Source organism: Orycteropus afer, unplaced genomic scaffold, assembly GCF_000298275.1.
Source record: "Orycteropus afer afer isolate SDZICR_OR568_19922 unplaced genomic scaffold, OryAfe1.0 scaffold00031, whole genome shotgun sequence".
Lineage (NCBI taxonomy): Eukaryota > Metazoa > Chordata > Mammalia > Tubulidentata > Orycteropodidae > Orycteropus > Orycteropus afer.
The window spans coordinates 17,260,280-17,272,123 of NW_006921618.1; the positions used below are offsets into that span (position 1 = coordinate 17,260,280).

The 11,844-nt window shown below is 48.6% G+C and overlaps 1 protein-coding gene across 1 annotated transcript in view; it reads left to right on the top strand.

Annotated features, from left to right (window-relative positions):
* The window catches only part of PTPRU (protein tyrosine phosphatase receptor type U), a 111,780-nt gene that overhangs the window by 17,721 nt on the left and 82,215 nt on the right, over positions 1-11,844 (top strand). Inside the window, exons 2-7 of the mRNA XM_007935844.2 lie at positions 3,412-3,543; positions 6,396-6,667; positions 7,213-7,294; positions 7,405-7,520; positions 8,208-8,382; positions 9,017-9,310. Of these exons, the coding sequence (XP_007934035.1) occupies positions 3,412-3,543; positions 6,396-6,667; positions 7,213-7,294; positions 7,405-7,520; positions 8,208-8,382; positions 9,017-9,310 (1,071 nt within the window). The remainder of the gene's footprint in view (positions 1-3,411; positions 3,544-6,395; positions 6,668-7,212; positions 7,295-7,404; positions 7,521-8,207; positions 8,383-9,016; positions 9,311-11,844) is intronic.

The window sequence follows — 11,844 nt, forward strand, 5'->3', positions numbered from 1 at the left end:
CTGTGTCTGGCATATGGCACTTACTCCCCAGTTACTGTTTATCCCCCTCCCATTTTCTCCTTGAGGCTGGGAAGCAGCTCAGGTTTGCTCCTTCTAATTTTGAAGGCTTTACTGGTGGGAAGCATGGCCTTTGGCATCTGATCAATATGGGTTCAAACTCTGCCTCTGCTAACTTATGCAGGCTCAATAAACCAAAACAAATCCACTGCCATCAAGTCAATTCCTACTCACAGTGACCCTATAAGACAGAGTAGAACTGCCTCACAGGGTTTCCAAGGCTGTAAATCTTTATGGAAGCAGATTGCCTCATCTTTCTTCCATGGAATAGCAGCCAAATGCCTTAACCACTATGCCACTAGATAGAGCTCCTTATGTAGCTTCAAGGGGTGCATGTTAAGAACTGCTATTTCCTCAGTGCTTACTCAGTGTCAGACATTGTGCTAAGTGGATCACTACATTGAACCCCAACAACCCTATGGATGGATGGGGGAGACTGAGGCTCATAATGTGGGTGAATTCCTTCACCCCTTGGAACCTCAGTCACCTCATCTGTTAAATGGGAAAAGTGACTTGTCCACGGTCACAAGGGTTGGTATATTGTAGAGTCAAGATTCAATCTCAAGTCTGTCTGACTCCAAACCCACTCACTTATCTACCATGTTATGTTGTTGTTGTTAGGTGCCATTGAGTCAATTCTGACTCATAGTGACCCTGTGTACAACAGAATGAAACACTGCCCAGTCATGCACCATCCTCACAATCCTTGCTATACTTGAGCCCATCATTGCATCCACTGTGGTAGTCCATCCTGGATCTTCCTCTTTTTCTCTGACCCTCTACTTATCAAGCATGATATCCTTCTCCAGGGAATGGTCCCTACTGACCACATGACCAAAGTAGATGAGATGAAGTCTGGCCATTCTCGCTTCCAAGGAGCCTTCTGGCTGCATTTCTTCCAGGATTAGATTTGATGTTCTTCTGGTGGTCTATGGTATTTTCAGTTTTCTTTGCCAACACCATAATTCAAAGGCATCAACTCTTCTTTGGTCTTCCTTATTCATTGCCCAGCTTTCACATGCTTATGAGGCGACTGAAAATACCATGGCTTGGGTTAGGCGCACCTTAGTCTTCAAAGTGACATCTTTGCTTCTTTACTTTAAAAAGGTCTTTGGCAGCACATTTGCCCAGTGCAATATGATGTCTGATCTCTTCACTGCTGCTTCCATGGATGTTGACTGTGGATCCAAGGAAAATGAAATCCCTGACAACTTCAATCTTGTCTCTCTTTATCATGATGTTGCTTATTAGTCCAGTTGTGAAGATTTTTGTTTTATTTATGTTGAGGTGTAATCCATACTGAAGACTATGGTCTTTGATCTTCATCAGCAAGTGCTTCTAGTCATCTTCACCATGTTATAATGTCATAATGTGGGTGAATTCCTTTACCCTTTGGAACCTCAGTGTGTTAGACTGGGTTCTCTAGAGAAACAAAACCAGTAAAGCTTATATATGTAGAGAGAAAGATAAATCTATCTTATGAAAATGGCTCACACACTTATAGAAGCTGGCAAGTCCAAAGTTCTTGGATCAAACGTCAAGCTGGAGGCTTTTCCCAACTCATGCAGCTGCAGGGGCTGAGGAGCTCAAGGTTGGCAGGCAGTATACTGGCTGTTGACTCCAACGAATGACGAATCCAAGATCTCCAGGCCGAATGGTGGATTGTTCACTCACGGACAGTTGTAGGCAGCACAACAGAATCCTGATCCACAGAAGAGGGTCTCTTTTCCCAGGATGTCCATAAATATACTGGAAGCAGCCCACACCCCTAGAGAAACTCCCTTTCAATGGATTGGCTGCTCAAAATATATACATCTGATCCTATCATTGGAACAACCCACATCACAATTGCTTAAACCACACAGAATTGTGGTCCAGCCAAGTTGACACACAGCTCCAACTATCACACTCAGTCACCTCATCTGTTAAATGGGAAAAGTGCCAGTGTTTGGCACACACCCAGGGCAGGGCCTAGCAGTGTCTGCTTCTTCACTGCTTGCTTGGCGATTCCTGGGTCTCAGATCCCTCAAGAGTCAGGACTACTCGTGAGTGGGCCCCAAGCATTAAGGTTCTGTTGTGAGCACAGGGTACTGGATTGCAGTTACTCCCGGAACCAGTGGTGTTCTCAGATTTATTAGGTGCCTGCTCAGGGCTCTGAGGAGCAAGCAGAGGTATACGGATCTTGTTACCAAGCAGAGGACTCACATCCATCTCAGCACCTCCTTCCTTTCCGTCCCCCACACTCCCAGCTTTTCTCCTCATTTAATCTGTAATATTGGTAACTACTGGTTCTAAATCATGGGGATTTGCTTCCTTTAGTCATGTGTCTGCCTACTCCATGTATGAGTGTGCTTTTGTGTTTCACATCTCTGCAGGCAAAAACCTGGGTGGGTGACTTTGGGCAAATGACTAAATCTCCTAAGACCATCTGTCAAATGGGAACAATAGTGGTACCTACCTCAGAAGATGATGTCTAAACGAGACTCTGCATTAGAACATTTAGCACTGGCTAAAGGTGCCTGGCTCCTTGTAAACAAGAGATGATTGGTGGTGATTGTTGTTCCATTAAGGAGACACTCAGGGCTGGCTTAGGGCATTCATAATCTTGCCAATCCTGAGATGGGGCAGGGGAATGTCCATTGTCTGTCTTCTATGTAAAGATTGTGATAGAACACTGGCTAGAAACCAGGAGACCAAAGTTCAAACCCCACTTCTGTCACTACCTAGCTGTGTGGCTTTAGTCACTCACCCTCTTTGGGCTTCAGTTTCCTCATCTGTAAAATGGGAATAATTCTAGTGCTGATCTTGCAGAGTTGTTATGAAACTCCAATTATATAGTAATAATGATAAATAGTATTTAAGGAGCTCTGGTGGTGTAATGGTTAAGGCCTTTGTCTGCTAACCAAAAGGTCCAAATCCACCAGCCACTCTGTGGAAGAAAGATGAGGCACTCTGCTTCCGTAAAGATTTACAGTCTTGGAAACCCAATGAGGGTCGCTATGAGTTGGAATTGACTCGATGGTAGTGAGTTTGGTTCTTTTTAGTTGAGTATTCACCGAGGAGGGTCTCTGATGCCTAGTTGTGTGTGTGGGGTCCTGGGGAGTGCTTGGGGGAGTGGGAGGTCTTGGTATTGGGAAGGGATAGTGAGGGGAAACCTTGGGAGAAGAAGGCAGAGTGGAGTGTTTTGTTAGAGGGTGGGAATAGTTGAAGGGGGACCTGAGGAGAGGGAAGAGAGGACTGTGGGCCTGGGTAGAAGGAGGGGCCAGTGGGGGTGGGGCTGGAGGGCAGACCTAGGTGCCCTCCCTGGCCGGCAGCCCTGGCCTGCACTGAGCTAACCAGGTCCTGCTCTCACAGCCGGCTGCACCTTCGAGGAAGTGAGTGACCCAGGAGTGCCCTGTGAGTACAGCCAGGCCCAGTACAATGACTTTCAGTGGGAGCAAGTGAGGAGCCACCCTGGCACCCGGACCCCTGCGGACCTGCCTCATGGTGAGTCTAGTCACCATCCCCATCCTCTTTTTCTCTCCTTCCAGGGACCACTCTACCCACCTGCTGTGTGACTGTGGGCACTCTACTTAACCTCTTTGGGCCTCATCTGCTTTTGTTTCTGTAATGACTTATGTAAGTGTGAGTGGGGAGCCCTCCGGATGCTGTCCAACTGTACTTATCAGGTAGTTTTAGGACCAGGTAATGAAGTAGGTTAAAACCCACTTCCCATTACTCCCCTTGCAGCTTAGCTCAGGATCCACCCCACTCATGCTGGGTCTTCCTGAATTCTCCACCTTCATGGAGGTGCTCTTCTGAGAGTCTCTGAACCCTGGTCGTCCCAGGACTTGAAGATACTGACAGAGCAGTAACATCAGCGGCTGGATGTGTGTAAAAACTTCCCGCTTTGTGCCTTTCTTCCTGGAAGACCCAGATGCTTCCCAACTTCTATTTTGTTCTGCCCCTATTTCAGAATGGGACACTTTTGTCATCCTGAGCACTGGACCAGGAGTCTAGAGCATAATTATGTGGGTTCTTGTATTGGTCTCATATTCAGATGATGGCCCCTTAGAGCACTGGCTCTAGAATCATGAAGACTCATTTTCAAATCCTGGTTCCATCACTTTACTAGCTGTGTGACCTTGGGCAAGTCACTTAACCTCTCTGAGTCTCTATTTTCTTAACTGTAAAATGGGGAGAACATGTTCTGCTAGATAATGCCTAAGAAGTACATAGCATGGGGGTGGAATGTAGGGGCTGAATTAATGTTTAGTTACTATTGTTTGGGGTCTTTGAGGACTCCTAATTTAGCATTCTCTTAACAGCATGGATTCAGAATCAATTGGGAAATAAAGGATAAGACAGATGGAGGCCAAATTATCAACTTTATTCCTGCTAAAGTTGGTCAGAGGCCATGGCGTAGTGTGAGAACCAAATGTGCTTGTTGACTGAACCCCAGAAATGGACAGCCTAAGGAGACCCTCCCTGTGTCACAGTAGTGGGCCAGAGCCTTTCCTCATTAGCTCACAGCATGGCTAAGATTGCACCTGCTGTTGGGGTGCAGGGGGTGGGGCATCAAAGGCCTAGCCAGTGATGGGGCTGAGACTTGAAGCCAACAGGAGAGGGGGCCCTCCATGATGTGGCGCAGATGGCCTTCACAACTCATCTCTCATTATTAGTCCTGCCTCCTGGAGGCTTCCTTGCCTCCCTCTTCTGCAGTTGCTCACCCTGTGGCCTCTGTAGGCCATTCATCTCTGCTTCCACAGGACTCTCCTTGTTTGAACTATGTACTAGCAGGTATCATAATTGGGCTTGTCTGAGAGAGTGATTTGTAAAGGCACCTGGCATGGCAGGGACCCATCCCCATATCCCCAGGCCCCAGCTTTGGCCTGGCATAGCGTCTATACTCAGGTACTAGGTACCAGGTACCAGGTACCAGGTACCAGGTACCAGATTTAAATTCACCTCTTGCAGCTCTGACCACCATGTGTGGGCTCTGCAACATACTCAATGAGAAAGGGGAGAGAGAAATGTAGTATTTACTGAGAGCCGTTAGTGCTAGATTCTAGGGACGGAGGGCTGAGCACAGTGGACACAGTCACTGCCCTCTTAGCGCCCACATTCCAGGAGAGGGAGTTGGGAAGAGAAGAGAGAGAAAGAAGGGGGAAGATTCAGACCTAGGACAGAGAGCAGGAGAAGGAAAAGTGAAGGAACAAAAGGAGTAAATGAGAGAAAAGAAGAGGGTTAGAGAATGGGAGAAAAACTGAAGGAAAGAGAAGAGAGGCACAGAAGTGGGAAGAAGAGGCAAGAACAAAGTGAGACAGGCGGGGGAGAAAGACACACACAGCTGCTCATGGGGAGGAGAGAGGAGGGAGGTAAGAGGGGCTGTGTTGAGGCTCGGATGTGTCTCTTCTAGGGTTTACTCTCTCACCCCACCAGGACTGATCCAGGAGCCGCCTCCACATGGCTCTTGGCTCACAGTGATGAATGAGATCCCCACCAGCAGCAGTGGAGTCCCCAGGGAGTCCTCCCAGAGCAGGGAGCCTCGTGGTTTGGGATCTGAATGAGCTTGTGTTGGCTGGCAGCCAAGCCTGGGAGGCATCGTTGCTGGGTGGCTGAGGGTGCCCCTTGGCAGCTGCTGGGGTTTTTTCCCTCTAGAAGGGAAGCCATAATCTCCCACCCAGACCCTCCGGAGTCCAGCTTCCCAGCTTCTCACCAGCACGTAGCCTGGATCTCCAGGGAAGGGACAGGGTCTGTTTTTTCCCAGCATAGAAATCAAGAGAGTTTATTTCCCTGGAATTTAGACTCTGGGGTCAGGGCTGGAAGGGAAGCTAGAGTCTTTTCATTCAATCTCTGTTCTACACATTCATTCAGCTTCAATTCAGAGCCTGTAGTGGAGACATGCACTTTAATAGTGATCCAAGGGCCGGGAGAGAAGTCACAGTGGGATATGGAGGGAAGGCTTTGAAAGAGGTGGATTTTGAGGGCCTATTATGTGTCAGGCTCTTGACTTCTGCCTCCAAGTATGGTTCAGAACATGGGGAAGACTGAGGATCAGCAGGGCACGCACTTGGGAGGGTTCTGTAGGTAGAAAGGAGCCATAGAACTTTCGACAAAGTCAGATTTATGTTTTTTCTTTTTCTTTTTTTCACTGCTCCAACTGTCTTCTTTGGGAATGAGGCCCAGGGAAGTGAAGGGATTTAGTGAGTCAGAGCTGGGACTAGAACTCAGAACCCCCGACTCCCGTGGATCCAAGTGCCTCCAGTCCTTTGTTTCTGTCTTTCTGCCTAGTGCCCAGGTGACCTTGGTCCTCCCCCAAGCCGCCTCAGCTCCTGCCTCTTCCTGCTCTTTTCTAGGATCCTACTTGATGGTCAATGCATCCCAGCATGGTCCAGGTCAGCGGGCCCATGTCATCTTCCAGAGCCTGAGTGAGAATGACACCCACTGTGTGCAGTTCAGCTACTTCCTGTACAGCAGAGATGGGCACAGTCCCGGCACCCTGGGTGTCTATGTGCGTGTCAATGGGGGTCCCCTGGGCAGCGCTGTATGGAATATGACCGGATCCCACGGCCGTCAGTGGCACCAGGCTGAGCTTGCTGTCAGCACTTTCTGGCCCAATGAGTATCAGGTGGGCTGAGTTCAGTCTGGGGTCAGCCTGTGGTTGTGGGGTGGGGTGGAGAATGTTAGCTTGAGGTCAGGGATTAGTGACTGACTGAGGTTGGAGCTGGTCTATGTTCAGCATCAGGGGTCAATCTGTGGTCAAATCACGGGTTGGTCTGTGGTCAGCCCTGGGTTATTCAGTGACCAAGGTCAGTCTGGGTTCAGCTTCAGGGGTGGTTTTATGAACAGGAATAGTCTATGGCCAGGGTCAAGGGTAAATTGGAACAATACTTACCTGGAAACCCTGTCTGGCTAGGAAAATTGTTTTGCAGCTTGAAGGTAACCGCCCAGAATTGGGATGGAACCTCTTGCCTTGACCTTGTTAGCTCTGGCTACTGTCTCCCTTTTCCAGGCTGCCTTGGTGGGGAGGGTCAGTGTGAGTGGGACTGACCTCAGCTAGTTAAGGGGAATGGGATTAGGGCAGAGCTGAATGGGGCTAGGGGGCTCTTGTGGGTAGCTCACCAGGCAGAGTTGGAGGAATATCAGTATGATGGGCCCTCTTGCTTCTCCCAGGTGCTGTTTGAGGCCCTCATCTCCCCAGACCGTAGGGGCTACATGGGCCTAGATGACATCCTACTTCTCAGCTACCCCTGCGGTGAGTCCCAGCCCAAGTGGGAGGGGCGCAGGAGAGAGGGGTGCAGGCGGCCACGACTCCTGCCTGCAGGGGGCGCAGGTCCAGCTCATCACACGTTTTTATTTCTGCAGCAAAAGCTCCGCACTTTTCCCGCCTGGGCGACGTGGAGGTTAACGCAGGGCAGAATGCCTCGTTCCAGTGCATGGCGGCAGGCAGGGCCGCAGAAGCAGAGCGCTTCCTCCTGCAGGTAAGGGGGCTAGGACCTTGGCTACAGAGGCGCTTCTTTTGGGCCCTGGCTCCCTTGAGGAGTGCTAAGACTTTCCTTTATCTTCCAACACCTATACAGCGTCCCGGCTCTACCTTCATTCATGGTGAGGCCCAGGTTTCCGCTCTACCTCCTTGGGTGCTCCCTTCTCCCAGGGCAGAGCATAGCTACAGGATCCCCTAATCCATCTTTCCTCCAAAAGCAGAGCGACCATAGTGTCTTAATCAGCCTCTAATGCCGCACCCTGCGGGTGGCGGAGCTGGTTCCAGGAACCCCTCACCTAAATCAAACTCACTGCCATCAAGGCGATTCCGACTCATAGCCATCCCTTTTGGGTTTCCAAGGCGTAAATCTTTACGGAAGCAGATTGCCCAGTCTTCCTTCCCCAGAGTGGCTGGTGGATTTGAACCGCCAACCTTCTGGTTAGCAGTCAAATGCCTTAGACACTACGTCACCAGAGCGCCTTTCCCACCTGGGTAATCAAAGCCAAAACCTAACTCACTGCTGTAGAGTCCAACCTGACTCATAGCGACCCCTCCTTGGGTTTCCCACGTGGGGAGGAATGGTTAAATGGAGACAGGAGAGTTATTGTCCCTTGCCCAGGTGAGACTGGAATCAGAGCCTCTCGGTGTCCGGCGCCCCTCACCCTGTTACTGTCCTTCCTTGCAGCGTCAAAGCGGGGTGCTGGTGCCCGCGGCTGGTGTGCGGCATATCAGCCACCGGCGCTTCCTGGCCACCTTCCCTCTGGCCGCGGTGGGCCGCGACGAGCAGGACCTGTACCGCTGTGTGTCCCAGGCTCCGCGCGGCGCCGGCGTCTCCAACTTTGCTGAGCTCATCGTCAAGGGTCAGTGCGCGGGCCTGGGTGCCGGGTACTTCCGCAGAGCGCAGTCTCGGGGCGGGGTCTGACCTGAGCTTGGTCTAATGGAGGGGCGGGGCCTGAGGAGTGGGCAGGGTCAGGTGAGAGCCGGCTGTGAGGCCAAGGGGTAGACCAGAGGGGGCGTGGGGTCTGCGGGAGGGGGCTGAGACTTGGGGATGCGGAGTTGTGTGCGCGCGTGAAGGTGTGGGCTGAGGGCGGGCGGAGGTCTTACTGAGGTTGGACCCTGGCAGGCTTTCGAACCCGGTATTCTTTAGAGCCGGCTGGCGGTTCAAACCCACCAACCACTCCTCGGAAGGAAGGTTGGGCAATCCTACTTCCGTAGTGATACTGCCTCGGAAACCCAAGGAGGGGTCGCTATGAGTCGGGTCCGACTCCACGGCACGTGACAACAACAACAACAACATTCTTTAGAGCCTGAGGTCCTAGTGGGGCGGGAGAGGCAATCTGGTTCAGGGCTTGGTGGCTGCCTGAGGGGACTGGGAGGATGGAGGGGACTTTTGGGGAATTGGGTGTGATGGGATGCGGAGTTGGGGATCAGGGTCTCACATGGCGTTCGCTGGCTCCCCCCGGCCCCCGTACCTTCTTCCCGGTTCCTTCGCAGAGCCCCCCACCCCCATCGCGCCCCCACAGCTGCTGCGCGCCGGCCCCACCTACCTCATCATCCAGCTCAACACCAATTCCATCATCGGCGACGGGCCGATCGTACGCAAGGAGATTGAGTACCGCATGTCGCGTGGGCCCTGGGCTGAGGTGCACGCTGTCAACTTGCAGACCTACAAACTGTGGCACCTCGACCCGGACACGGAGTATGAAATCAGCGTGCTGCTTACGCGCCCCGGTGACGGCGGCACTGGCCGCCCCGGGCCACCCCTCATCAGCCGCACGAAATGCGCAGGTGGGTGTATCCCGTGCCCCTTGCCTTCAGGGCAATTGAGGGGTGAAGGGGCTCCTCTGAGAAGTGATATGGCTTGGGTCCGCCTTTCTAAAGTTTTCTAAAATGTCTCGATTGTCCCTTAATCTTTGTTATGGTAAATATAATGATAGCCATCACTTTGTGCCAGACACTTAAAAATATGTGTGTGTACACAAATACATTCATTGATTTCAAAGTCTTAACACTGTGATGTTGGTATGCTTGTTACACCCGTTTTGCAGATGAGGTAACTGAGGTACAGAGGGACCTTAGCTAACTGGCCAAAGGTCAGAACTGAGAATGGAACCCTGATGCTCTGGCTCCAGAATCTGTGTTCTTAACCTTACATTATACCATCTGGATAAAATAAACAACTAAACACCATCAAATAAAGGTGTGTTAGTAAATCTAGCTAGATTCTCTTGTCTGCAAGGACATCGTTAGAAAGGGTAAAGCAGCTGTTAGGAGGGAAGGCACACTTGCCCCCTAGGTTATTTAATCAGAAGGAAAATTGAGGATAGAACACATTTCTTATGTTGTGATTTCATTTCTTTGTTATTAGAATTTCTATTGAGATAATTGTAGATTCACTTTTGTAAGAAAAAGTACAGAGTGAGAGTTTATGTTCACTTTACCCTGTTTCCTGCAGTGGTAACTTTTTGCAAAACTATGGTGTAATAGTGTAAAAGGGGTAATGTTTCATTCTGTTGCACATAGGATTGTTATGAATCAGAGCCGACTTGATGGCACCTAACAACAACAACAACAACATAGTGTAATATCACAACCGAGATACTGACATTGATAATATCCACAGTTCTTATGAAGATTTCCATAGTTTCCCTTGTACTCATTTGTGTGTTTGTGCATTTCTGTACAATTTTATGTGTAGATTTGTGTCTTCATCACCACAGTTAAAATACTGAACAAGAGTTCAGTCACTTCTTTTCCCATTGAATTGTCTTGGCACTGGGATTGGGTTTTTTATTCTCAGTATAATTCCTTGGAGCTTCATCCAAGTTGTTGTGTGTATCGATATTTCATTTCTTTTTATTGCTGAATAATATGCCATGGTATGGATGTACCATGATTTGTTTAAGCATTCACTTGTTGAAGGACATCTTGGCTGATTCAGTTTTTGGCTATGACAAATAATGCTGCTATGAACATTTGTATACAAATTTTGGTGTGAACGTAACTTTTCATTTCTCTGGGATAAATGCCCAAAGAGTGCAGTTGCTGCATCATATAGCAGTTATGTGCTTAATTTTATAAGAAACTGCCCAACTGCTTTCCAGAGAGGCTATACCATTTTATAGTCCAGCTTTTCCAAATCCTTGCCACCCCTGGTGTCACTGTTTTTTTATTTTAGCCATTCTGAGAGGTGTGTAGTGGTATCTCCAAGATGAAAAACGAAACCTACTGTCTTCAAGTCGATTCTGACTCATAGTGACCCTATAGGACAAAGTAGAACTGTCCCATAGGGTTTCCAAGGCTTATGATCTTTATACAGGCAGACTGCTTCATCTTTCTCCCATGGAGTGGCTGGTGGGTGCAAACCTTTTGGTTAGCATCTGAATCCTTTAACCACTGCACCATCAAAGCACCAGTGATACCTCGTTGTGGTCTTAATTAGCATTTCCCTAGCGGCTAGTGATGTTGAACTTGTCTTCATGTGTTTATTTGCCAATTGTATATCCTCTTTGGTGAAATGTCTGTTCATGTCTTGTGCCCATTTTACATTTTGAATTGTTTGCTTTTTTTTTTCTGTTGAGTTTTGAGAGTTCTTTATATATTTTAGCTACTAGTTCTTTGTCAGGTATATGGTTTGTACATATCTTCTCCCAGTTTGTAGATTGTCTTTTATTCTCTTCACATGGCTTTTCACAGAACAAGTGTTTCTAATTTTGATGAGGTCCAATTTACTTGGTTTTCCTTTTGCGTATTATGCTTTTGGTATCAAGTCTAACAACTCTTTGGCTAGCGCTAGATTCCCAAGAGTTTTTCCTATATTTTTCTAAAAGTGGTATAGCTTTATGTTTTACATTTAAGTCTATGGTCCATTTTGAATTAGTTTTTGTAGAAGGTGTGAGGTGTAGGTTGGGGTTTCCTTACTATTTTTTGCTTATCAGTGTTTTTCAAAGTTGGTCTGTGAACCATCTGTAATCTAGTTTAGTGCCCTGCAGTGCCATTCTTGGGGAGACCCTTGGGTGGTGAGTCAGAGCTGCTTTCTAGCTGAGGGATCTGGGTCAGCTTAGTTAACCTTTCTGAGCTTCATTACCTTTTTTTTTTTTTTTAATGAGCATCTTGTTTTATTTTGCATGAGTTAGCACCACCTATGTTTGGCAGCTTATACAAGAGGTCTATTAGTCAGCCAGAAGCACATGAAATGGAGCCTGAGCTCTTGGCAATGGCGTGCTGAGTGTATTTGAGGTTATTAAATCTTTTTTTTTTTTTCTTTTTTATTAGGATTTGGGTGAAGATTTACAGAGTAAATTCACTTTTCATACAGCAGT